Raw genomic sequence first — 27271 nt, 5'->3', positions numbered from 1 at the left:
AATTATTGGATGAGGTCGTGTCATATATGTTATTAAAGCACAGTAAGTCGTGATTCGAACGACATAAAAATTTCAATACAAAACTGCGGAAAAAAACCGGTTCGACTTTTTGAGCTGTCTAACTTTGAGTGAAGCGAGTAGGAAAACTAAAGCGATTAGTTCTGATAAAAGTCTTATAGTTTAATTCATAGGTTAGGCCGTGAAAATTTTGCTTTTCTCAGTAGCATTAGTGTTCGAAGTTTTTGAGCAAAAGTCAAAAAAAATGTCAGCAAAAAAATTTTTGATTGAAAATTTTTCTATTAATTTTTTTTGCAAAAATAGTTGTTGATTATACCTACTTTACAATTGCTATAGAGTATATTTAATTTTTAGGCTTTCGTTCAGATCCTCTCATCACGCCAAGAAACAAAAGTGGTGCAGTCTCAAAGTCAATAGCATCTCTGCTTATGGCGTTGTTCATATTAAGTCAGAAAGCAAATACGCATTAGTTAGTCCATTTTGGCAGTTTTAAAATGAGTATAAAATGCTCGTATCAGAGTGAATCCCTGAATGTTACGACTGCCTTCTAACGTCCTAATGGAAACGTTTTTATTTTGAAAAAGTTGAAAAAATGTGATTTTTTTTGTTCCTTTTTATCCCTGCTGTTTTTATCCCCACCCGCTTTGAAAAGTAAAAGTGATAATTTTTTCGTCTGGTAACGAGTAAAAACCAACCAAATTTCCTGCTTAAATTTAATTTAAAATATTAATTTCGCCGCGTACGCTCTGATAGGAAGAGATAAATCGCGCCTTATTTATCCCAAATCGGCCATTTTATAACCTCCATTGTGGCAGGTGAAATATATTTTCAATTTTGAGCTAAAGACATCGAAATCGTTCCGATGTTTCAAAAAATTGCTAGTTAAAACGTAGAATTTTCTCTGGAGAAAAAACCACGCAAATTTTCCGAGCATACATATTCCGTGACTTTCTTAAATTGTTAAAATAGCCTAATTTAATTGGTCTAGATCAAAACTTTTTGGTTACTGCAATTACGGTCCCCGTGAAATTTAAACGTTCTTGCTAAATGTGCTTTGAATTTATTTCTTTGATCCTAGATGTTTTTCAAGAAAAAAATTATCAAAAAAAGTTAACAAAATATTATTCAAAATATTTCAAAAGACTAGACAAGGGTCCACCCTTTTGTCATCGATTGTCATAGTGGTAAAAAATGACATTTCAAACCGCTCTTTTGAGACACCTGAAAAGCGGGACAAACTCACCCCAGGCCATAGCTGCTTCTCATTCTTGAGTGGTCGGAAGAAAAATATAATTAGTGAAAAAAAGAAATGCAAATTAGAAACTGAACACCTTTAACAGTTGAGAGTCTTCATCTTCAGTGTCAAGAAAATGTTTGAATTTCTAGTTAGAGCAAAAACGACTTAAGCAAGTCGCCAATCAGACTACGCTGGATATTTTCAACGAGTAAATTCGTGTAACGAGTTTCAACGAGTAAATATTCTGAACAATATTTCAGCTATTGGAAGGTGTTTTGGAACATTCATTGCTCCCTCTCGCTCCTTCCCTAATTCACCCAAAAATTACCTAGAATAAACAAAATAAAATACATACAAATTAATCCTTTTTTGATAATGTTTCTATCAATATAATTGTTGTCGAAACGTTCTCTGCTGCTTCTGCAACCATCGACAAATCTTCTTAGTATGTGCACATGTGCAAGCTTTTGGCTAACGTTAATGAAATCAGATTTCAAATTTAAAATGCTTAAATCAACAATTCAGTTGCTAAATGAAGTTATAGTTATACAGCAAGTTAAAAAGATGAAACTTTCAGATTACTTTTCTCTGATAAACTAGTTAGCAAGCGTGGATTGAAGTGGTCTCTGGATTTTTGTCTTTCGTTGTAAGCTGCATTGAGTCGTTTGTCCAATTGGGTGTGGAAATGCCTCTGGACGAAGATTTAGAAGACTACGAGTCCACGCTGGGTGATTTGCGGACGAACAGCAAGCCGAACATCAATGCTCTGACTCTTCTAGCCGAAGACTACAGAAATAAGGACCATTCTTTGGCCGAGGGAGTTGTTCGTCTAATCGAGACACGTCTGCAACGGGTATAAATCACTTAGGCTTCGATATCACCGCAAAAAATAAGGTTGCTTCTGCTTCCGAAAAGAAGCGCATATATTGAAAATGGTGCTTATTTTATTATCTGATTGCTTCAATAAACCAGAAAGATTTTGGAAAATTCTGATACAATGAGTGCCGATACTTAAAGATATTGTGAACCATTGCAAAAATAAAACATAATGAATTTAACTTGAAGCATATTTAAAGACAGGGGTAAAGAAAAAATAGTCACATAAAGTTCAATTTTCTGTTTTCTTGAAAGCATTTAGATAATTAGTTATCCCTGATGTTGGCGGCTTTAATTTGTACATTTTGACCGTGTACATTTTCACATTCCTGTTCAGCATTTTGGATTCTGCTGTCTGTTTAGTTCTGGCATCAATTCAAAAGTATTTGGACTCAATGTTTTCAACGAAGGTCGGAAAGATGCTTCAGCAGTTAACCGACAAAATGAAGAAAAAAAAATAATACGAACAAAAGTTCGAAGTTAACCATATATTTATATGGAGAAACGACTACCGTGGTAACCATTGACGTTGTATTGCTTGTATTTTTGCTGAAGAGATACTAGGTATAACTTGTTCCATGAAAAACAAATCTAATGAATAATGAAATTTTTAATTTTCAGGCGAAAATACTACTTTTTGATTTCAGAGAAAAACAACGCAACATATGTCAAAATAATCACTCGATATTTTAAAACCTCTACCACAGATACCGAAGATTTAATTTCGCCATATGGACGTTCCGCGCCCCAATTATTTCCTTATCTTTCTACAGGGCATAAATATTTTTCATTTTCTCTTAAAACATTAATAATTGCCATATTTGAATTACTCATTATTACGAAAAATATAACACAAAAGTTAGGAAACCATTGTTGGATCTAAGTATCTATTGTTGGTATATAGAAGCGATTTGGCATGAGCAGTGATGTCCAGTTAAAAAAGTAAACCAATGTTTTAAACCATTAACCAATTAAAAAATTTTTAACCAAAACGGTTTAACCAATTTTGCTTTTAAACAGTGATAAACAAGTTTTAAAACTCCCAGTCTTATAATAAATGATGCAAGTTTTAAAAGTTTTCGGTACGCGAATATTGTCGGACTTTATCAAAACTGCTAATTATCGATCGATGGAGCACGAATGAGTGAAGGTTTGGAGTGGCTTGGGAAAAAATGATTCCTGAATGGAAAAACACACTCCTGAAAAGCTAATATATGAGCTAATATTAATTAGTTACTTATAACATGTATTTAACCAAATCGGTTTAACCAATTTTTTTATTAGTTAAATCAGTTTAACAAACCATTTTTCAAAAATCAATTGGTTAAACAATTGGTTATATTGGACATCACTGGACATGAGGTTCATTCTATATTTCCATGGCAAAAAACGACCTTGGTTTAGTTAATTTCGTATTTTCGCCATGTTTTCATCATGTTTGCAAAATTAGACTTCGCTTCCTTCTGTGTGAAATGAAATTTGAATTGAATATGCTATGCAAAGGCAACAAGAGTGCTCGTATCAGGGCGAAGCCTTGAATGTTTCGACTGCCTTTTAACGTTTATGGAGCAGTAATATCCTTAAAAAAATTAAATGTAATTAAATAAAATGAATTTTTTTTTATTTGAAATTTTTTATGAAAATCATCCCCCCACACGCCATATAAAGTACAAAAGGATAGATTTCGCTCCTTGTAACAAATCAATTATGGCAAATAAGCTTCTTTCAACCAATTTGGAATGATTTCTAAGACGCAATAAATCTCCGCTTACGCGTTAATAGCGCGAAATATATCGCGCGTTAATTGTCCCAAATTGGCCACAATGGCAATCTTTAAACCCCCATAACTTTACGAAAAATGATCACAGTTAAAATATCTTTTCAAATTTAAGCTCAGGACAACAATACTTTTTGAATGATATAAAAAAAATTCCGTCAAAAATGGCTAGTTAAAAAGTCAAAATTTGTCTGAAGAAAAAAAACCCACCCCGAGCACAAATATTCCGTTACTTTCGTATCGAAAGTCGGAACAATAAAAAATTCTTTGACAATTTAAGTCGTATCGTTAAAATTCGAACAAGAAATTTGGATGTGGGAAATATATTTTTTGTTTCAAACTTAGCTCGACTGATTCAATTTAATTTTGAAATAGAACAAGACTGCTCGTATTAGGGTGAAGCCCTGAATGTTCCGACTGCATATTAAGGTTTATGGAGCAGTAATAACATTTAAAAAAAATTAAAAGTAATAAAACAAAATGAAATTTTTTTTTTCTAAAATTTGAAATTTTTTATGAAAATCATCCACTCACACGCCATTTAAAGTACAAAAGGATAGATTTCGCTACTTGTAACAAATCAATTATGGCAAATAAGCTTCCTTAAACCAATTTGGATCGATTTTTAAGACGGAATAACTCTCCGCTTACGCGTTAGTAGCGCGAAATATATTAGTGTCCCAAATTGGCCATAATGGCAAGCTTTAAACCCCCATAACTTTACGAAAAATGATCACAGGTGAAATATCTTTTCAAATTTGAGCTCAGGACAACAAAACCTTTCGAATGATATAAAAAAATTACGTCAAAAATGGCTAGTTAAAAAGTCGAAATTTGTCTGAAGAAAAAAAAACCCACCCCGAGCACAAATATTCTGTTACTTTCGTATCGAAAGTCGGAACAATAATAAAGAAACATACCATGAAACTTTGTGGATTTGTTTCCTGAAAATAGTTATACTTTGTTAATTAATTTGAAATAACAGTAGTTTTTCTGGTGAATTTTAACTTGGACTCAGAAAAGAAATTAGAGGCAAAAGATAAACCGGAACTAGTCGCAAACAGCTGCTCCGGTGCTCTGAATCATAAAACAAAATATTTTTTTTTGCTAACAGTACGACCTCAATTAACTAATTAAGTTTCAAATTTAGTTAAACCACCGTCGAAAACAACGGATTTAAGCGACAGAGCTCATTTTCTGTTTCGAGAGGGATGGGGAACTTTCGAATTTTACAACACACTAAGTTAAACTATGTTATGTTTCTTGCTGCCGCCTCACACCCCTCAAATAGGGTAGACAAGTTTTTACAAATGGTCCACCCTTTGAAGCTATTTTATGACATCAGTTTTTGGTTGACCAACTCTAGAACTTGAAATTTTTCTGAAGTGCCTTGGGCTTCTAGATACACTTAACTTGAGGAGAGAGCGCAAAAAAATTTTTCGCGTAAACATCTCCCAAAAAATGCCCAAAACGGCTTTTTGGATTTTTTTTTTTCATTAAATTGTGTCTTCATAGGGGTTTAGGGGAGCTCAGAAAATCAATTTGGTTTATCTACAAAAAATTTGATGGAATTTCTAAAAAAAACATTGAATAAATGAAAATTATTGGTTTAATTTCTAGGCCAGAATTGCAGATTGGTATGACATATTTTATAGGTTTAGAATTCAGATTGAGAAAGTTTAATTTCAGTTTAATTATCATTATTTTTTTATATGTTTAGAAATGTTTTCGCTCGGACGATTTGGGAAAAAAAAGATGCCCTAGATTAAATTTTTTCGCAGGATTTCACGTATCTGGAAAAAAATTCGTAGGTGATTTAGTGCGTTGTCATATTGAGGGCCGTTCCTTCGCTATTTCGATTTTGCTAAGTTATTTCAAAGAAGCCCTCTCAATGTTTCAAAAGCTGGTCTAATTTTTTGGTTTAATCTAATTAACAGCTAGGGATTGAATATAAAGTATAAAAAGAATGATCTCATCCATCTTATTTAAAAAAAATCAATCTGGTTTTAATGTTTCAATCAATTTTTTCATCTTTCTAGCTGATTATTTTCACCTTATCTTATTCGTTTTAAACTGGAAAGCAAAGAACGCTTGCTGATTAATGTGCAAAACAAACGTGTTTTCATAGTAAAAGTACAATAATTGAAGTGCAAAAAACTTTCTCGTATAAAAGTGCAAATAATGTGCTCCATTAGTAGTTTCAAAATTTGGTTGTACTTCCTTGAAATCCCAGCGGTATGAAAAATTGCCAATTGATTCATTTTTCTCAATAATCAAATTTACTTGACTATCGAGGGTATTAGGTCTCTTGTATCTATTAGAAAACTTCAACAAGGATAGCCGGTTGCAGTGAAAGTAGCTCAGAATGTTCTGACAACATAAAACAAAACTAAAAGTAAAAAAAGGTTTTTCCTTTTTTTAAATCAAGTTATTGATAATTTTGTGCCTGATGTGATGAAAACAATTCAATCGCCTAGGTTGTTTGTGATTTAGTATATAGAGACAAACAAAAGATCGGAAAAGTTTTTGATTGCAGTTCTATTTTTTGGAGAGTATTTTTTAGAATACTTTTTTTTGCAAAGGAAGCGTTGAAGGAATCTTCCAAAACTATCTTTTCTAGAGTAAATCTACGTTTTTCCTTTTTTGAATGAAATATTTTCTTCTACTCGCTCGCTTTCTTTTCTCAAATGCAGTCAAAAACTCAAAAATTTCACTCCGGTTTTTATGAACACGGAATACTTTTTTATTTTTTTTATTTTGTAATTTAGCTTGAATAGTATTTATGTTTCAAACTATGATTCCGATGATAATATGCGGTACCTGATTTTGTGGGAAAAACAAAAAGAACTAAAATACGCCCGAAGACAAATTTCGTCCACATTTTTAATGGTCATAACAATTGCTGCCTACTAGGTTCGGTTGCATCACTCTTGCTTGAAGATCGCACGATCTGGAGATCGATTATAAAAAGCGGTTGTATTTTTTGCGAATTGGACAGTTGCTGCCCTGATTAACTAAAGTTTTCGGATCATCACGACTCTGCTTTTTGTTTGTCGGCTTAGAAACTGCAGTCTGGCCTTTCTTTTGAATTTTAAGTATAATTCAAACCTTTGCAAAGTCTTTAAGCTAATATATACGAGAAAAATTAAGTCAAATGCAAACTCTAAGAAGCTAGCAGATTTGTTTGTTAAAGTACTTTACACATTTCTTATGCCCATGAAAAATGTTTTTTTTTAACGAATCCATATTTCTTAAATCTAAAAGCAAATCAGAGTGATCATTCTGTTGCATCTCGTTTTTTGATGGCTAGTGTTTTCTTGATGTCAATTGATCATGGCGCAGATGAGAGGACGTCTGACATTAATTTTTGAGGTCGAGGGTTCGGTTTCGGCGCAAACCAAAGGTTTAATATTTCAAGGCTCATTTTTACTTTGCTTTTTAAGTTTTAGAGCTAATTTTTCCCTTTTCTTGTTTGTGTTTTCTTGTGTGTGTGTCTTGGTTGAAATTACTTTCGATTATGTTTTTATACAAGCAAGGCGCAGTGTGAAACTACGATGTCCATTTTGTTTCAAGCGAAGATGCAAATAAAAGTGTACGTTAAAATAGTTCACTTATCCTATTGCTTTGTAGCATGTATTCATTAGCCTTTTATTATCATGTTTTCCATTTTTCTTTATTAATGGCAAGCTCCTGTTTGATAATAATGGGTTTCATGAAGATGTATAGGTTTGTTTTTTTAGGCGCTTTGTAAAGTTTTTGTCTTTGCAGAAGTTTCAGCTTTTCTCGAAAACTACTTCACCGATTATTACACAAGCCAGCTTGCGAGCGTTAATGTATGAGTACGAACCTTCTTTTTTACCAACATAACTCGCAAATAAAAGTTTTCTTTAAAAGTGTTCACAAATTTGATGGCAGTTTTGCTATAATCACAATCTGTAGCATTGGAAATTTCTAGCGTCTGTTCTCGGCTTTTTTCGTGGCTAGTGTTTGTGATTGATTAAGCGTCCGTAGCTGAGTGGTTAGTGCGTGAGACTTATAATCTCTAGGTAACAGATCGAATCCGAGACGTAGCCGAATTTTTACCTATTCGAAGCTTATTTGTACTTTTTCTTTTTGTACTTTATAGAGCCGCTTTTTGTCGTGTTCTCGCTTGTGTTTGCCAAGCGCAGCTTCGCTTGTGTAAAAAAATGTTGTACCGATGGCACACTATGTGGCTGCTAATCTCGCCAGATTTGATTTCGAATATTCCTTTTTTCGATTATTTTTTTTTTGAAAGAATTCCATGCCAAATATGAGATAATAGGCTCAATCGATAGAGCATGTTATGAGGATCTCCCCTACATGAACCGTTACGCCCTAGTGTTTGTAGAAAAAAGTTAAGTCCTTATAAAAAGTCCAAATTTTGAAATGTTGACTGTTTTTGGAAACTATTTTCCGAATAACTACCCTGTCAAATCTGAGATTGAGAGTTCAATCAATAGACCAGGTAGTAGAAGATATCCCTGCATAAACGGCCACGCCCTTATATCTACACAAAAAGGAATGTTCTTAAAAAGTTGGCTTTTTGACATTTTGGCAGTGTTCACGAAGTTTTTTCTTTTCTAAAAACTACCCTTCCAAAATGTCGATTAGGGTTCAAACCAAAGAAAAGAAAACAGGAATCTTCTCTGCCCAACTGGTTTTAAGATATTTTGTTCTCTTTGAATTTTATACCGTTTTTTGAGATTTTTTTATTTTGTTGTGATTTACTGCCAAATTTGAAGTTAAAATTTCGATCGAAATAACAGGTTGTGGATTTTTTTCTGTTTTACCCGCCAGTCCTTAATTTTTTTTGGAGAAATCTTTAGTAATCAAGCAGAATTCCATCTTTTGACCGTTCTTGTGAATTTTTTTTTTCACTCTTCTTGAAAGTTACCCTGGTAAATTTGAGGTGAAGGGTCCCATCGAAAAGACAGATTTTACGGTTGTGTCGTAATTCACAGCCATCCCCCTGTTTCAGTAGAGAAAGCGTTGTGGATATAGGAGACGTCAAACTATAGATTTTTTGACCGATTTCGGAAACTTTCGGTAAAACTACCCAGATAAATCTGAAATTTTAAATTCAACTAAGAGAATGAGTAATAAGAGTTTTCCATAATAAGCGGATAATCTCTTAATTTGGCAGAAAACCATTCTGTTTTTTATGTAAAGTCCACTTTTTGAAATTTCGAAAATTCCTTCCGCATCAGATTAACATATTCTAGAGCAATTTCAAACTGCTACCTCCATTTTCAGACTGGCCACTAGTGTTTGACACTCTGCCAATGACTCAGTGTTTGCCAATTGATCAGTTGAAAGGACGTAAGCCGCTCATTTTCAAGGTCTTAGGACGTAAGCCTCTCAATCTCCAGGTTCAAATCCGGCGTTCGAATTTTGAAATTTCTTGTTTTTTCTTTCCCTTCTCTTTTTTTTGCCATTTAAGAGTTGTTCTTGTTGTTTTCTCGCTTGTGTACGCAAAGTGCAATTTCGCCGCTTTTGCGAGTGCAAGTGTGTTCGAATCGAGAACCAGACTTTTTCTACACTTTTCTTACATCTTAAAGTCTTTTCTGGATGAAGTCACCTTGCAAGTACTGGTCTGTTAGAAGTGAGTTTTGAGGAGTTGAAATCAAATCTCAATAGAAAAATGTGTTCAATTCAATACGGGAGCCAATTTTTTGTTATAATTTGTCGATAATTTGTTATCAAAATGGTTGTTCTAATTTTTAAAAGTAATGAACATAGTGAATTATTTGGGTCTTGCTGATTTTTTTTCTCAGGCAAAGTCTTAAAAGTCTCTCATAACTGCAGATTCGCATTCATACATATTGATGCATTTATGAATGCTCTTACGTATGCATGCACTTTTTGAGTCGTATTGAAATTCATCTGCTGAAAGTGACGTAAATAGCACTCCAATTACGAACATTGAAATCGCGCGAAAAAAACGTGAGCGATTTTTAGTTTCGAAAGTGGAATTTAACTTTTAGCTCCAGCGGATTAAAAATTTTACGTATTGATCCATTTTTCTCTAGTTGGGTTCATGTTATTTAAAAAGCGCCAAGCATAAATTGTTTAGAAATTCAAAGAGCTTAAAGGGCATCTATTTTTTTCTTTGAAATTCGAAAGTATGGATTTTTTCAAGAAAGTCTTTTTTTTTTCATGTTCACTTGCGTTCCTTACTCTTTTCCAATCTTCGATTGGCTATGTTTTTGTTCTTAACTTTTTACATCCAACTTTCTTGTTCCGTGTCTTCCTTTTTTTTAAACCGAATTCTACTTTTTTTAGAGCAACAGCTTACGTTTTTTTTTGTTCTTTCATCCAACTTTCTTGGTCAGTGTCTTCCTTTTCTCCCGAATTCTACTTGATTCGAGAGCAACAGCTTACGTTTTTTTTTGTTTTCTCATCCAAATTTTTTGCGCAGTGTTTTCATTTTTTTTCCGAATTCCACTTGATTCGAAAGCAACAGCTTACGATTTTCCGTATTAAACTTTTTGTAACATTTTGGTGAAAGCTGCTTCATTTTTTTTGTTTATTTGATCGAGAACCAGACTTTTTCTATACTTTTCTTACATCTTAAAGTATTTCCTGAATGAGGTCATCTGGCAAGTACTGATCTGTTAGAAGTGAGTTTTAAGGAGCTGAAATTACCTCTCAATAGAAAATTGTGTTCGATTCAATACGGGAGCCGCTTTTTTTCCGATTGCCGAAAGTGGGAGGATCTTTGTCTTCAGGTGTGTGATAGCTCGTTTTTGTAGTTAAAAAAAATGTCCACGCAAAATTAAATACCACAATTAATCGTCAGAATAGGTTGCGTGATACATCATATCTAACCTCTGCTAGTTTTGGCTCGAAAGACATAAAATCATGAACGACAATCCGTGTTGAGAGAAACGGTTTGAAATTTTTCCTTCTTGTCTTCTTTCGTTCTATTGAAACGAGCGAGTAGTTGTTCTAATAATTTGTTATCAAAGTGGTTGACCTAATTTTTTTTGTTTCTAACTTTTTTTGTTCTTTCATCCATCTTTCTTGCTCAGTGTCTTCCCTTTTTTTCCCGAATTCTATTTTTTTGAGAGCAACAGCTTACGTGTTTTTTGTTTTCTCATCCAAATTTCTTGCTCAGTGTCTTCATTTTCCCCCAAATTCTACTTGATTCGAAAGCAATAGCTTTAGACTTTCCGTATTAAACTTTTAAAAAAATCTTCTGTGAAAGCTGCTTTCTTTTGTCTTTTTGGTTGTCTATTTGACCTTATAGTTTGTAATATTTCTTCTTGTATCAAAAAATGTCTAACTATGTCTAATTCTTAATTCTATTTCTTAAATAAGTTTTTTGATAAACTGTCAAAATATGCTTTTTTTTAGCTCTAGCTTATCGTACATATCGAATTTATTCAACTAGATTTTGTAAGCAGTTCCCCTTTTGTAAGTTTTTTTTCCAATAATTGCCTCGCTGTCAAAAAAGTGTCAAAGAGCCTGCTATTTTACTGAGTTCATTTGCTATTTTCTACTTGTGAGCAAAAAAATTATTTGAATGTTTCGATGAGCTAGACTTTTCGTCAGTGATTGGTATTCATATTGTTTTAAGTCGTAGTTTTAAGCCACAGTCATTCTAATTTTATTGAATTTAGAGTTATGTTTAATTCATTTGATCCAAAAAAATAATGCGCAAAATTTGGGGAAAACTAATTATTTTACAAAATTCATGTTTTTTTTTCATTAGTTACCGTGGTCGGAAAAATCTAAGCTGCTTGCATAATCTTCTTTGTTACATCTAGCGTTGATTCATTTTTGTATCACTTCGGAGTTTATCAGAAACCTTGAAAGTATAGTTAAAAGTTCAACCCGAACCAAGTTTAACCCGAACTCGCATCTAAAAGCGGAGTTATGTAGTACCGATTTTATAACATGCTATTGAATCTTACTTTCCAAAATATCCTGGTCTACATTCTAATCCATACTCAAACGTCCAATTATTGGTGGTTTATCAGTAAAATGATGCATCAGTTACCCGAAAATGAGCGGACCAGATCGGTAAACTAAAATTGTCATGTTTAATTACGTAATCACGTGAATTGAAGACATTTGTACAGTACGACCAATTTTTAAAAAATGTTGAAACCAAAGCTGAACTAAAATTACTCTTGTCATGAGCTCAGCAGCTGTTTTTGAATGTATGTTCTAGTGCAGGAAAGAGCATTTCTAGATCTGTGATTCCGCGATTGATTTAATTATTATGTAAATTGGTCTACTGATCTGTTAAATTATTGGAACTTTGGTTAAGAGAACGCACCCCAAATACCATTTTATATTTTTTGGGTATAAATGCATTGCGATGATCATCTCTAAGTAACAAGATGGTCATGTTTTTATGGGTGCGGGACTCGATTCAAAGAATATCGCCGACTTGTTGATACGCTGAAAATGAAAAAAAAACTTAAACTGGAACATTTTGAAACGTGGCCTGTAATGGTACTGAAAATTTTTTTTGCAACCGGGCTATCTTCAGTAACTAGTACTAGATCGGTTAAAAATTACATAAAAGTTTAAATTTGTTTCGTTTTTACTCGCAAACAGGGGGGGGGGGCGGATTTTCAAAAAACTTTCGAAAATTTTGTCGACCTTTTTTTTTAGGTCGACCAAATTGATTTTCCGAGCTCTTCCAAATCACTAAAAAGACCCTGTTTTGCTCCAGGGAGATTTTTGATAAAAAGAGGTCAAAAAATCCGTTTTTGGGCACTTTTTGGAAAATTTTGACCAAAAAATCGCGTTTTCTGGCGCGCGCTCCCACCTCAAAATTAAATTATATTGGCGCCCAAGGCGCCTTTAGAAAATTTTCAGGGTCCGTCACCAATTATGGATATCTCAAAATAGTACAAAGGGGGACCCTTTGGGTCGGTAGCGAGTCGAATCCCTGAGAAGAGGGTGAATGCCCCACAACCCCCCCCCCCCCACCCAAATCCGCCCCTGCTCGCAAAGTAAGCAAAGAAATTATTTCTTCGTTTTTTTTCAAAATTTTCTTAGCTACTGTCATGTCAATTAAGGGAGTTTTTTGGTCGCTTTGAGCTGTAGAAATTGCTTGCTCAATACTTCGCATTTTTGTGCTCACATTTAGCATGCGGTTAAATGATGAAAGAGAGATTAACTAGGTAGTTTATTATTCATAATAAAATTATTAACTTCCAGAAGGCTTTAAACAACTACGTCATTTTCGTTTTGTGGCTTTATCGTCCTTTATCCGACTAAGCTGAAGTTTCTATTCAGCCAATTCGAGAGTTTTAAGTATCAAATAAGAAGGGTATGTACGTAAGTGGGCGTGTATTTAGGTGGTGCCTACTCAAAAACTACCTCTCATGTACCTGTTGGACTCCATCGTTAAGAATGTGGGGGAGCCCTATCGTCAGATGTTCACTGAAAATATAGTAACCACCTTCTGCAACACCTTCGAGAGGGTAAGCAATGGAGGAAACTTCTCGTTGATCTTTGCTTATTGTGAAGAACTTGAAGAATAGTATTTATATCATCAATATTAGGCAACTTAGCTTTTTATGGGGGTATATAGCATCAGTACAAAACCTAATAAGTTGGTCAAAGTTAAACTTTTTCACCCACTTGTCATTTCACCCTTGTCTTTTGAGCTTGACTCATTTAACCTTAGTACACTTCTACACAACTAAACACTTGTGACTTGTTATATATTAGTCCTGTCTGTAGTTTTGTGTTATTGTACAAGTGTTCAGTAAAATATATTTTTCTAACTTTCCATAATATGGAAAACTGTAATTTGCGTTATTTGATTGCAGGTCGACCAAACGACTCGTGCAAAATTGTACAAGCTGCGGACTACATGGAACCCTCTTTTCCCACATAAAATGCTGGGCTCGATTGACTCCAAAATTAAGGCTATGGATCCCTCCTGGCCTCTGGATCCCCAGAGCAGTATCAAACCCCCAGTTGCCCCACCTAATGTACCAGCAGTTGCTCCCGGTCACACGCAGGCGGCGGGAGTTGGGGTAGGAGGAGGTGCTAGTAGTGTTCCGACCAGTGCCGCAGCCCCAGCAGCTACAAACATTCATATCAATCCGAGAGTATATCCTCACTTTGTAAGTTTTCACTTCTTTCATTACATGATGAAATTATGTTGCTTAGAAGTAATTGGCCTAGGCTATGTAATGGTAGAAGTTTTCTAGTTATTACCTTCGCGATTAGCAAGTGTGTTACAACCGGGTACTAGACTTTTCCCCCCGTAAACAACTTTGTTCGCAGGATCTCCAATTTTAGGTTTCACAATTTAGAAGTTGCAATTTTAGTCAAGATGCACTTTTAACATCTAAATGTGTTCCTAATGCAATGTTTGCTATTGGGAATTTGGATTTCCTCCGAACTTTTGTCGGCTTACTTGCTGAATGTTCTTATTTTTAAATACTTTTTCTAATCATTGGTTAAACGTGTTTCCACTAGTCTTATAATGAAGTCAAATTCAATCAACCATCCAGCCTACCTGGCGTAGAGGTAACCAATATGCTTGAGACGACAATAGCCTGGATTTGAATCTGGCCTGGACATTTTTTGATTAAAACAAGAATTTTTCGGGATTTCGTCTGTCTGTTTATTTTAGTGGGATTAGATCCCGTATCACTTTTTTTGTAGATTCAGCTTTCTTCTAAATTTATGAAGGGAAGTAATTGAGTCTCTTTGCGAAAATTTCGCATTGTTTTGAAAATTTTGTTGTTTTTTTTTTGAAAAGTTTTTCTTTCGTTGTTTAATGCGCACGGAATTATTACCCATGCTGTTTTTATGCTTGCAATTAGCACTGTCGACTTGTTACTGATTCTAAGTTTTGCTATGATGCAAATTTAACATTCAGTTGTTTTATTTGGTATGTTACTTTTTTTAAATGAAGTTTATTCCAGACAAAGTGATTGAAAAGTTTTAAAATGTTGATAGACTTAGCTTTTCTCCACATTTTGAAACCTTTTTTCGCGACTTAGCGGCTTTTGTCTCAATTTCTATCTGCTAGATTGTCGTACTATGTTTGTGTTGTATTGCAAGTTTTCTGCTTTATGGTTGTTGACTTGAACTATGTCGGTTTAATTTTGATTTTTTATGCCTTCACTACAGATATAGCATTTGTGGATACTATGTGGGCCTTATATACAATTTTTTCCAAAAAAAATTGTTGAAATTTTTTGTTGAGTCTCAGTTTATTGGCTGAAGGCTTTATTTCTGTCGGCTTTTCTACCTTATTTTTTGTTTCCATCAAATTTCAGTTGTATTCTTTTTTCTAGATTAATAAGAGTCTGGCACTCTATTTTCGTATGCTGAAAAACAACTCCATAAGGAACTGTAAAAAACGTAAATACATTTAATCATGGAAAAAACTTTTTGTTTTTTCAATTTTTATTTTTGTTTTTTTTTCAGTTTCATCGTTGGAAATAATCTTTGCTACTTTTGAGGTTCATGCTGTTTTAATTTTATACTTTTTACATCGCAAGTGGTGCGAAGCTCAGCTTCGCTTCTGTGTTTATAAAGTTTTTACCAGAGATTTTTATTTCAAATTTATATTGTTTCATAGACGGTATTTATCATGATCATTCGTCTTGCGTTTTAGCCATTAGCAAATCAGCTGGGAGCTAATCCTGCAATGTATTACGGACATCCTGCGGCTCCTATTTCAAATGCAAATGTTAGTTGCATAAAACATTTGTATTTAAGTAACAAATTTTGAAAAATTATCATTTCTATTTCTAAATGCTGGAAAAATTAAAGATTTCGAGACTTGTTTCAACGATATGAGTAATACTTATCGACGATTAGAAGAAAAAAATTAAATACAATAGGTTGGGATATTTATACCGAAAAAAAAGAAGATTGAGCTATTTGTTTTTAGGCTGGTTTGATGACACAATCCAGCAATCAAGCGGAATCCAGGGATCCCAGACTTCGTGGAAAAATGTCGTCTGCCCCAACCTCTACAGTACAGATGTCTGGCTTGCAAACAGCATCGAAAGTGTCGGCACCCCTCCTTAATGCGACATCAATGATGCCAGTACCAAGTACATACCCTTATGCCGGCCAAACGTTATCCAGTGAACGTACCGGTGACACGAACACGGCGCCGCCTATGTTTCCATACTTCGCGATGCCACCCGTACCTGCTAGTGCTTCTCAAATTGCGCCTTCGGTCGCCGCTACGGTGCAAGTTCAAATGCCAGGTGGTGGAATTGTACAGCTCACTCCAGAGCAGCTGAAAGCGGCAGCAGCAGTTGCGCCGATACCGGGAGTCGAACCCAGTCCTGTGAAACTAGACGAGAAAAACAAGACCGCCAATGCAAAAGGGCCCGCTGGTGCTAAAACAGGTAGGCCCGGAGACCAGCAACCGAAGAAAAAATTTCCTAAACAGCAACCCAAGCGACCTTTGTCGCCCTGGAGAGTTAAACGAGCTAGTCCGCCAAATTTCATGAAGGACGAGAAAAGTTCCTCGGATAGAGAACGAGAACGGAGTCCCGAAAGACGAAGAGCAGGCTCGGAAGGGAAGAGGAAGCGACCGTCGGGTAGCGGTAACTCGAGTAGCGGTGAAGCGAAAGACCCGAGAGGGAAATCTTCAGATAGTTTTCAAAGGGGTCGATCATCTAGCCCTGGGCCGGCGAAAAAGAAAAATAACATGGGTGACAGCCCTAAACAAAATCAAGAAGAAAGGGATAAGAGCGATGAAATAAGTATAGAGTATGGAAGCAATGTACCTGTGAAGAAAAGTAAAGAAAACAGTAACTCAAATAGTGCGGATGAAGGCCTAAAAAGTTCAACTGATACCGCTGTCAATGCAGAAACGGAGCAAGGAGGAGGAAAAGCGAAGAGTTTTGTTCCAAATCAGAGGAGAACAGGAAGAGCGCAAGCTGAAGTTGCGGCTAAATTGTTGAGCAAACGGACAAATAATTCGAATACAAATGGAGCTAAAAACCCGAGAATGTCTGCGCCCAATGCAGCACACAGCAAACCAAAGTATGCTGGCTTTTTCTAGAATTGAATAAATTGAGTGGAAAAAATTAAATAAATTTCTAGAATGGAGATTATTATCATACTGTTTTAGGAGAACAGACGAAGAGGGGTTCATTCCTATCAAAAACGATGTTCAAACTGGAAGTAAGTCTTGGATAGGAAGTGGGAAACGAGGTAAAAACTAAGATTGGACCTCAAACTTATGCCTAAATTGAGTCCGAATATTATTCCTGATGGCTAGTGTAATTACAACTTGACTTGAATTGTGAATTACAACTTGACTTGAATTCTGACAGATGTGCTTAGATTTAGTGTCCTCCATAAACATCTTTTCGTTCTTCAGAAAAAGACGTGGACTACAGGGGCATCCGGGGAGCTGCTAGCAACCCCTCGAACAGGGGAGGCGCGACTCATAATAGTCAGCAGCAGCAGTCGATCCGGATTGCGGGTATGCGTCGGGTGGGCACTGGAGTTCCGGAGGTGATCACTCCCGAACAGGTGTATGCAAGGGCGGAGATGTTGCTGAAAAGTGGGAAGCTGTCGGCTAAGCAGTGCAGGGAACTGCAGGAACAGATCAAAGAAGTACAGAGACGACGTGAGAAAGGTTGCTTATATTGTTGATGAGAGTGTGTGTCTGCATGTTTGTAGTGAATGCAGTGGTAGGTTAACACTGGAGCCTTTGCAGGAACGTCTCAAAACTGTATAGAAAGTCTAACAGTTGCGATGATCTCTCAGGCGAATGCTTCTGTGATTGTAGATGCTATTTAATGAATCGCATATAAGCTTCGAATATAGACTATGAAAGTGTCAATGAACGTTCAATTCGAATTGATTAAATTTGATAGATTTTAATTTTTATGATTTCCTCGGCAATAACTCGGTTGAACGCTGTTGAATGTCCTCGAATTTGATTTCCTTGGCTGAAATTTTCCGATAAAAGCCTAAATGCTGAGCTAAAGGTTTAAATTATATGAAAACATCATTAGTAAAAGAAATACGAAGAGACCAAGTAATAAAAACATCCAGTAGCTTAGTAGCTTCATCGCCGACGAAAACATGCTTCATCGCCGACGAAAATATGCTTCATCGCCGACGAAAATTTTCCGATAAAAGCCTAAATGCCGAGCTAAAGGTCAAAATTATATGAAAACATCATTAGTAAAAGAAATACGAAGAGACCAAGTTATAAAAACATCCAGTAGCTTCATCGCCGACGAAAACATGGTTTTTTTTCTCGTCTACGAACCTTGTTTTACTTGCAAGATTGGATTACACGCACAGTTCTCCCCGAGAACGGGTCATGTTGCGCGCCAAACTATTGTGGTTTTGATTGAAATTGATTGTTGAAAATTACAGGCAGTAGGAATTACTTCATTAACAAATTTTTTTGTTTTAGACACCGAGAAAAAGGCATCGACTGATTTCGACCTGAGGAATTCACCCGGACGTCTAGGTAAATATGGTTTTTTTTTCTTGTTCTTTTGGTCATAATGAATGCGTAAAAGCGAAATGTTTCATTAATGCATCTTTAGTTTCCAATAAATTGCTGGCTCAAAATTGGTTCAAAATAGACGCAATTAAATTGTGCTTAGTAGGATAATAACGCCTTAGCGTATGATAATGCTACACTCTATGCTTCAGTGCGCACTCCTGCAGTCAGGCCTCCGATGGAGAACCAGCTCAGACAGTGGCCGGGGGGAAATCGAGGACAGAATCCTTCTGTCGGTGGTCGATTCGGGCACCCTCCTCGAGGCCCGCCCCTAAGGGGTGGGGAGATGAGGGGATTCAGGCAAAGACCACCTCAGTTCATGGGAAACCAGCGAGGGCCCCCATCCATGGGCAATCAAAGACCTGGAATGCCACCTCCGCCTTACAGAGGGGGAAGGATGCCAGACCCTAGATGGAGGAATATTGGACCACCGAGGTTCGGCGGCGAGAGAAAAGACGCTCCTCCTCCACCAAATATGTCCATGCGTCCCCCACAGTTTTTACCCAATCGCCCTCCGACGGCACCCATGCCCCCGCGACCACCCGAATTTCCTGCTCCGCCAGGAATCAATCAGAAAGAGCTGCCTCGAAATTTACCACCCACCGAAAGTACGCTTTTGTTTTTTTTTCTATGACTCTAACCAATATCTTGATCAGGGGCGGATTTAGGGGGGGGGGGGGCGGACGCCTACCCCTCAGGGATTCGACCCCCTGCCGACCCAAAGGGTCCCCCCTTTGATACTTTTTAAGAAATCCATTTTTGGCCGACCGACCCTAAAATTTTTCTAAAGGCGCCTTTGGCGCCAATATTTACTAATTTTGAGGGGGGGGGACCGCGCGCCGAAAAAACGCAATTTTTCGGTCAAAATTTTCCAAAAAGTGCCTAAAAACGCCTTTTTTGGCCTGTTTTTTTTTAAATTTTGCCTGCGGCGCGAACAATTTGGCCAAAATTGGGACAAAACCGTGCTTTGGGAGAGCTCGAAAAATCAATTTGGTTGACCTAATAAAAAAAAAGGTCGTCAAAATTTTCGAAAATCCGCCCCCCCCTCCTCGAGAAAATCCTAGATCCGCCCCTGATCTTGATATAAAGTCTCCAAGCAAAATATTTGTTTTCTTATACTACTTACACGAGCACCGTTTCTTTTTAAGACCACTTTACTTTCTCCTATCTAGCTCGCAATTTTCTGTGTTCAAGTTATGCGTTCAGTATCAATATTCGTGTATAAAGGCAGAGAGTATTCGATTGAAAGGCAGAGAAGTAACCAATTCACCACCGGTGACAGTAATCAAATAGTAGTTGGTTCAACTAGTTGGATTTCTAGTTTCGAAAGTGGAATTTAATTTTTAGATTTCCAGCGGAATAAAAACTTTACCTGTTGGTCCAGTTTTCTCAAGTTGGGTTCATGTAATCAGAAAAGCGCCGGTCATAAATCGTTCTAGAAATTCAGAGAGCTTAAAGGGCTTCTATTTTTTTCTTTGAAATTCGAAAATTGAGATTTTTTCAACAAAGTCAGTGGTTTTTTTGTTAACTTGCGTTCATTACTCTCTTCCAATCTTCGATTGGCTATGTTTATTATGTTTAGTTTATCAATTTGGACCTGGCTACGGCTACTCGCCCGAGTGGGACAGGTACTATGACCAGCATGGACTCACATGGCCCAAAGAGATGCCATTTGACTCCAGGTTCGCCGGAGCCCAAGTCAATAGAGCCATAGCACCCGGAAAAATGCCTCCGAACTCTGGTGGTGGACCAATGATGCCGCCAAACTCAATGGTTGGGAATCCTGCGAACCAGCACATGATGAGACCTGGTGGACTCCAAGGGAGTATTTTACCCACACCCTCAGTGAACGAGCGGTTGAGTTTTGGAGGGGTGTCCTTGGACGAATCGAATGTTGACTTGAGCTCACTCTTCAATCAACTCATTGATATGGGTAGGTCCTTAATGTGGTGAATAAAATCAAAACTAGGGCTTATTATCGAAATTTCAAAAATGATAGAGTAATAATTTTGAGGTTTAAGCATGCACGGAAGTTAGATTTAAAGACTTAGTAAAGATCACTCGGAATTCGGTAGAAAACCAAAAGGCACTGTTTTTGAGTTAATAAAAAAATTTCGTTTAAAATATTGGTGTAGTTACTTTTTGTTGCCTTGGCTGCTAATTTTGATTGATATGAGTAATTTGTTTACACGATCCTTGCTCTAAATGCATGGAAAGGTTTGTAGTGTTAGTTTTGGTTGGCGTGTTGCAGGAATGATCTCCTCGTCTTCGACTCTGGCAGATGGCAATGAAGACACAACTAATGCAGCTGATAGTGGACAGACTGCAACTGTGGATATTGCAGAGGAAGAGGAGGATGAGAGCATGAAGTTCAAACCCCCAGACGCAGACACGGAGCCACTGGCTCAAATTGAGAAGATATCTTTCGAAATCGAGTCTCTAAAACAGTCAGTATTCCAGTATTCAGATGTTTTGAAATGCGATAAAACATCGAAAGTGATTGAGAGTTGATGAATATAGTTCAAGCTCTGATATAGGCCTTCATGGTTTTTTAGGAAAAGTCTTAAAAAAATGTTTAGGTACAAGTTTACTTTTTCGTAGTTTGACTTTTGATTTATTTTTAAGTTCAGCTTTTTTCCTTTGTTAACAGGAAGACAAACTTCACTATTGAACAGCAAAATTGTAAAGGTCACGAAACACGTGATGACTTTTAATTTCGCAAAAGCAATTTAATTACCAGTTTTCTCAGTGAAATGAAATTTTCACCTATAGATCCAGTTTTCTCAAATTGGGTTAATTTTATCGAAAAAATGTCAATCATAAATTGCTTTGGAAATTCTAAAAGCCTTAAGGAAATTCTAAGAGCCTTAAGGAAATTCGAAAGTTGTCCTATTGTTTTGGAAATTCGAAAGTTGAGTTTTTTTTTTAAATTATGTCCGTATATTTTTAAGAGTAATAAACGTAGCGAAGACTCTCACTAGGTTTTGGTGATTTTTTTCGTTGTTTTTTTTTTGGAGAAAGTCTTAAAATGATCTAATAATTGCAGATGTGCATTCATATACATTAACGCGTATATAAATGAACTTAGATATATATGGACTTGTTGAGCTCAATATATATCCATCTGCTGAAAGATAGGTAAATTGCACTCTCCAAATACGAACGTGGAAATGGCGCGAAAAAACTTGAAAGACTTCTAGTTTCGATAGTAGAATTTAGTTTTTTGGTTTTTGAGTTAATTTTACCAAAAATATTTCAATCATAAATTGGTCTTGAAATTCAAAGAGGGTCAATGCCATAACTTTTTAGTTTTGAATTCAAAAAACAAGTCAGTCTTTTTTCTGTTTTCTTGCGTTCATTGGCTCTTTTCCAACTGTCTGCTGGCTATGTTTTAACCGTTAAAGTTCTACTGTTATTTGCTGCTTGACAATAATACGCAAATTTTTACTCGAACCATTTGTTCGTTTACTTAATCGCTTTTTCTGCTGACGAGTTCTCTGCTAGAGGTCATTGTTCCGAGCACCATTGATGTCTAGCTCAACTAATTTTGTGAACATAAATCATTAACCAAGTTATAAACATTGACAAATTAAATTGTAAAACCTGTCATACTTATCGCAAAAGATGCATGTTTTAACGGTAGTTGACATGCAAATTTTTTACAGTTGGTAGCTAAGTGTTTTAAATTTCCTCATGATGCTCAGTGAATATTGAGGAAGATTTGTTGTCACATACTCACATTCATTCTGACTCCATTTTTTTTTCATTTTTTACACAAGCTCATCTTAATACGAAGTCCACTTTTTTCTAACCCAAGTCGAAAATATTGGTGCTACTTCTAGTGACACTATTATTTTCACAAAACTGTTTAAAAGACCGGGGAAAAGACCGTCTACTTCCTTGAGTGCCGTATATATTGCTAGTCTCTTTTTACCGAATCACACAGCATTCAAAAATTGCAGTTGGGGGGAATTTTTATGCATTTTTTGGATTTTTTTTTTTCATTTTTTCAAAACCTAGCCCATCAAATCTGAAATTATCAGACTTTAAATAAAAAAGTGTTATTGAAATCTTACCTGCGTAAGTTGCTACGCGTTGTTTCTGTAAAAATTAATTATGGCCTTGAAATGGCCAAATTTTGAACTGTTGATCGTTTCTTTTTCTCGAAATCTACCTTGCCGAAAAAGAAATCTGAGATCAAACATTCAATCGCAAGAACGGTGTTCGAGAGAAATCCTCCTTGCTTAAATGAAAACGGCTACGCCCTTATTTTTTCATAGAAAGAATTATAGAAATATGAATTGTCTTTTTTTGAAGTGTTGACCTTTTTTGGAAACTTCTGATTTTTCTCTAAAACCACCTGCCAAATCTGAGATTAAGGTTTTAATCGAAAGAAAAGGTAGCAGTTTTTTGTTTTCATAAGCTGCTAGGCATTTTCTATTTGTAGAAAATCAGTTTTGACTTAAAAACATCTACTTTTTGAAATTTTGAACTTTTTTTCGAAAACTACCACTACCCTGCCAAATCAGTGAGTAAGATTTGAATTGAAGCATTTAAGTGCTTGCAATTTTTCTGCTCTCTTTTTGCTGTGCCTATATTTCTGTAGAAAATCAATTTTATTTTTAGAAAATTCCGAGTTTTGAAATGCTGACGGGTTGTTGGAATTTTTTTGTTTTTTCTAGAGAACTACGGGCCAAATCTGAGATTAAGGGTGAAATCGAAGATCAAGTATAGGGACATCCCCAGCATCAAAGGACTCTACTTAATTTGGCAAGCAATCAGCAATGGAGTGTAGACGTGGAATATTTGACAATTTGACTAATTTTTGATTTTATGGCCATGGAAATTGTCAAATTTTTGAGGTTTTGCTCTTTTTGCAATCTTTTAGACTTTTTGCAAAAAATTATTTTGCCAAATCAGTTATTAAGGTTGCAAAAAAGAATATATTTTGCAGATTTTTTTTATCTAGCTGCATTTTCTACTTTTCGAAGAAAGTTTTTGCATAATCAAATGTAGTTTTTTTTGAAGATCTGCTAGTTCTTTTGGAAACATGATTTTTCTCGATAGCCACGCCCCTAAATCTGATATAAATGATTCAATAAAAAGAACAGATTAGGTCAAGTTTTGAAGTTTTTAGACTGTTCTCAAAAATTAATTTGCCGATCTGAGATTTGAAGTTCAATCAAAGGAACATGTGCTATCAATTTTTTCTTTTGAATCAACTGTTTTTTCTCTTTATTTTACAACAGCAGTTTTGGACCTAAAAAGTTAATTTTTCGAAATAATCACAGTTTCGATACTCTCGAAAACTACCGTGCCAATTGTACAATTAAGTTTTCAATGCATAGAACAGGTTGTAGATGTATCCATTGCATAGCTTGATTCTACCAATTCTGGGATGAAACCTGCTATGGACCTTGTAAACATCCAATAAGTGAAATTTTGATCCGTTTTGTGGTCTTCGTTCAATTTCTCCAAAATGCCAGTTTTTAGGTTAAGAAATTAATCAAACGGAGATTTTATTTTACTGATTTCACTTGTTTAAACTTTCTGTCAGTACTTTTGATAAATAATCAGCCAAGAACTTTTAAGTTTTTGATTTTTTGAAACATGCGCGTAAAGTTTCGCATCAGTTCGCTTTAAAGACGTATGTTTTACTGTGAAATTTGAACGTTGAATGTTATTCAACAAACAAGTCAGTTTTTTTGTTTTCTTGCGTTATTGACTTTTTCCAAAAGTCTGTTGACCATGTTTTCTTAAATCAGTGTGATTGGAACGTTTTATGCCACTTGCACAGCAGCCGGTTATCCTTGTTTTTTTTGGTGTTTTCCATTTCGAGAGCGAGTGACTTCATCGAAAACTAGATTTCTTTCCCCATCTTATTTGGTCTATTGGTAAAGTGCGTGCTTTGGGAGTCTTTTCTGGGGTTTGAATTTCCGCTAGACTGTTTTGATATCTGGAATTTGAGTTTGTTTCTGGGAAAATTTCAATTGTCGGACGATTTTTTGGAGGCTGGCTGGTCGGCTTTCTTTCCAAAACTTGGGCTTTGCTTGAAGACTCCGGGAGTTTTCACCATTTTAGAGTGTATTATCGAACATTTGTAAAGATGCAAGTATTTGAGCATCAAGTTTTTGTATAATTTCCGTTTTTATTACTAAGAGTTAATAAACGCAGCAAAGACTCATATACAGGTTGCGATGATTGTTTTTGTTGTTTTTTTTTCAGAAAAATTCTTAATCACGCTCAAATTTGGCGCGGTTTGACTTTTGTTTTGTTTTAACGTTCAGTTCATTTTTTGATAAAAGGAAGGCAAACTCCACGAAGTTGTATTGGCCTCGAAAAACGAGATAGACTTTTAGTTTTGAAATTGTATTTTAATTTTCAGATATCTCAGTGGAATAAAAAATAAAAGTCTCTTTTGATCCAGTTTTCTCAAATTGATTAATTTATCGAAGCAGTGTCAATCATAAATTGTTCTTGAAATTCAAAGAGTTGTAAGGCCATAAATGTTGTCTTTAAATTTGGAAAGTTGAAGTTTTAAAAAAATAGTATGGACTTGTTTCCAACTGTTTTTTGGCTATGTCTTTTTTGCATTAAAAGTTCTTGGACTTAAATGTTTTAATGCTGGGCCGTATCGTATGTTTCTGGACTTAAGTAAATCGACATTTTTTTCTTAAATAGTTTTTTTCTACTTAGTGGCTTCCGTCTCGTTTTTTATCCGCTAGCTTGCAATTCTTTTCTGTGGTGTATTGTTATTGTTGCAAAGCTCTAATGCAGACCTGTGTCAGCCATGAAGTGATTGCAGGTACCAATTTGGAGTTATCCAACGCATGTACAGGGGTCTACAGTGCAGTTCGTGTGGGATGCGATACCCCATCAACAAACAGAGTCAGTACACGGCGCATCTCGACTGGCACTTCCGGCAAAAGAAGCGCAAAGCCGACGGATACGTGGGATCTTCCCGCGAGTGGTTCCCACTGTGTGAGGATTGGTTCGTGTTGTCCGACCACGCCGACAGACTCTCGGCTGGCTTCGGAGAGGAGTCGGCAGCTCGTGCTATGATGCAGACATCGGCCAATGACAACGTGGCCAGCAGCAGTGAGTCTGTTGAGGCCGAAAAGATGAGTGTCTGCGCCGACTCAAAGATCCCCAATGATGAGGTGTGTTTGCAAAATTTGTATCGAGACTTTCTGAATTTGCCCGCTCTTTTGGTACGAACTTTTAAAGAATCTCAATTATGTAGTCAATAACACTTAAAGAGTCGTAGTCAATAACACAGACAACAATCTAATATGTAGTCATTAACACAAAATTTATGAGCAAACGCAGCACAGAGCTAGGAAAGAAACAATTTTCATCGACATACTAAACTTCTTTTTTGAAACTAATTTATGATATGCATTTTCGCACGTAAAAGACGAATTCGGGGCTGAAGTAGTCTTTTTTTTTAATTTGTAAATAGTGATTCGTGGTCAAAGCCTTCTAAAAAACTCATAGAAAATTCTTCTGATTGCAAACAAGAGCCTACCGCATAGAATATGGTAATACAATTAAGGTATATCTGATACTTGTTTCTAAGGAGCATGAAAATGCTAAACGGTTTTTTAACTACTGAAGATGTGAGTTGTATTGTTTAGATATGCAAGATCTGTCGCGAGTACTTTGAGCAGTTCTGGCATGTGACAGCAGAGGAATGGCACTTCCTGGACGCGATTCGAGTTGAGGGAAAGGTTAGTTATTCAATTTTTCCCGAAGGAAGTTAAAAAAAAATAGATCAGATAACATTTTTCAACATATTGCTGGATTTAGTTTTTCTTGCAGTAAAAAAGCTAAGAAGCTTAAAGGTAGTATTAATATTATGCTAGAGTGCAAGTGATTGGTTTATTTTTAGACGGTTCATTTCTTCTGCTACAAAGAATTCACAGATGGAGGAAATGGACCGACAAACATACCATCAACGCCTCGCAGTATATCGGCAGAGAGCAACAACTTCGCTTCCAGCGATTCAAAGGAAGCCCAAAGCCAAAAAGAGCCCACCAGGGAACCCAATCTACATTCCCCTTTGGCCAAGGAACCGCCGCTCTCTATATCGACGAACTCAGAAGAAAAGGAGAAAGCTAATACGAGCGAAAGTGCACCTAGCAGAAATGACAAGAAAGACGAAACTGCCAAACCTCAGCATAGCTTGTCATCATTAAACTCGATACTCACGAGTTTAGCGGGCGATAAAGAACCTGGGTTTAGTGAAATTGTCGCGCATGTTGATGACGATGATGACGTTGTGAAAGTCAAAGAAGAGCCCAAAGATTTCGACGAGGTTGCAAACGAAGTCAGTTCGTCACAAAACCCGACAACTGACAGCACCGCCTCCACTTCGGGTCAGGGCAAAAAACCAAAGGGGAAAGAAGCGCCTGTTTTGATTAGAATAAAAGACGAACCTATGGATGAAACAGAGGTTGAAATGCAGGTCGCCCAGCATCGGAGTCGGTAAAAAGAACCCGGACCAATCAGGTCATAGGCGACATTATGTGCTTCGGCTTCATTGCAATTGACAGGGGTGCTCTTTGGTCTGGAAAAAAACGGCAGCGCTTAGGATTCAAGGTTGCTTACGCCAAGATTGTTGAATGATTTAAAAAGATTAAAATACGGATCGCAAGTAAACTGTCAAACTGAACTTGAATGGTTAATATTCTCTTTTCTAGCTAAAATTTGTTGTTAGATCTCAAATTGAATTTCATGGTTGTCCGTTTGCTTGTAAAATTTGATGATTTGTTTCAATGAAATCGATGTATGTACTTTGTGGAATTTTGTTGGAAATGTGCTTTAAATATTAATGTTCGTTAAGTTGTCGTAGCTCTCCAAA

General features: G+C 36.1%; 1 protein-coding gene across 3 annotated transcripts; it reads left to right on the top strand.

Annotated features, from left to right (window-relative positions):
- Window positions 1-1836: 1836 nt before the first annotated feature.
- Window positions 1837-27271, top strand: LOC134850646 (pre-mRNA cleavage complex 2 protein Pcf11-like). 3 transcript variants are annotated; one of them, XM_063866613.1, is made up of 14 exons: window positions 1837-2108; window positions 13247-13372; window positions 13724-14023; window positions 15532-15606; window positions 15811-16922; window positions 17011-17063; window positions 17263-17523; window positions 18316-18372; window positions 18561-19016; window positions 19991-20341; window positions 20660-20855; window positions 25214-25568; window positions 26046-26138; window positions 26300-27271. In XM_063866613.1, the coding sequence occupies exons 1-14, from the start codon at window positions 1941-1943 to the stop codon at window positions 26897-26899; spliced, it is 4203 nt and encodes a 1400-aa protein (XP_063722683.1). In that variant the 5' UTR covers window positions 1837-1940; the 3' UTR covers window positions 26900-27271. The 3 variants fall into 3 exon arrangements, with proteins under 3 accessions (XP_063722683.1, XP_063722682.1, XP_063722681.1); XM_063866612.1 differs by having other exon boundaries at window positions 17011-17093; window positions 17263-17514; XM_063866611.1 differs by having other exon boundaries at window positions 17011-17093.

This window comes from Symsagittifera roscoffensis, chromosome 1 (assembly GCF_963678635.1).
Source record: "Symsagittifera roscoffensis chromosome 1, txSymRosc1.1, whole genome shotgun sequence".
Taxonomy (NCBI): Eukaryota; Metazoa; Xenacoelomorpha; order Acoela; family Convolutidae; genus Symsagittifera; species Symsagittifera roscoffensis.
Note: the sequence above shows the minus strand (reverse complement) of the source record. Positions and strands in the feature narration are given on the sequence as shown.

Bases quoted from the DNA above. Each gene is read 5' to 3' on its own strand.
- LOC134850646 (XM_063866611.1), top strand. From the start codon at position 1,941: ATGCCTCTGGACGAAGATTTAGAAGACTACGAGTCCACGCTGGGTGAT. The intron at 17,094-17,262 runs GTAAAAACTAAG...TTCGTTCTTCAG, and splicing joins GATAGGAAGTGGGAAACGAG to AAAAAGACGTGGACTACAGG. The intron at 17,524-18,315 runs GTTGCTTATATT...TTTTTGTTTTAG, and splicing joins ACAGAGACGACGTGAGAAAG to ACACCGAGAAAAAGGCATCG.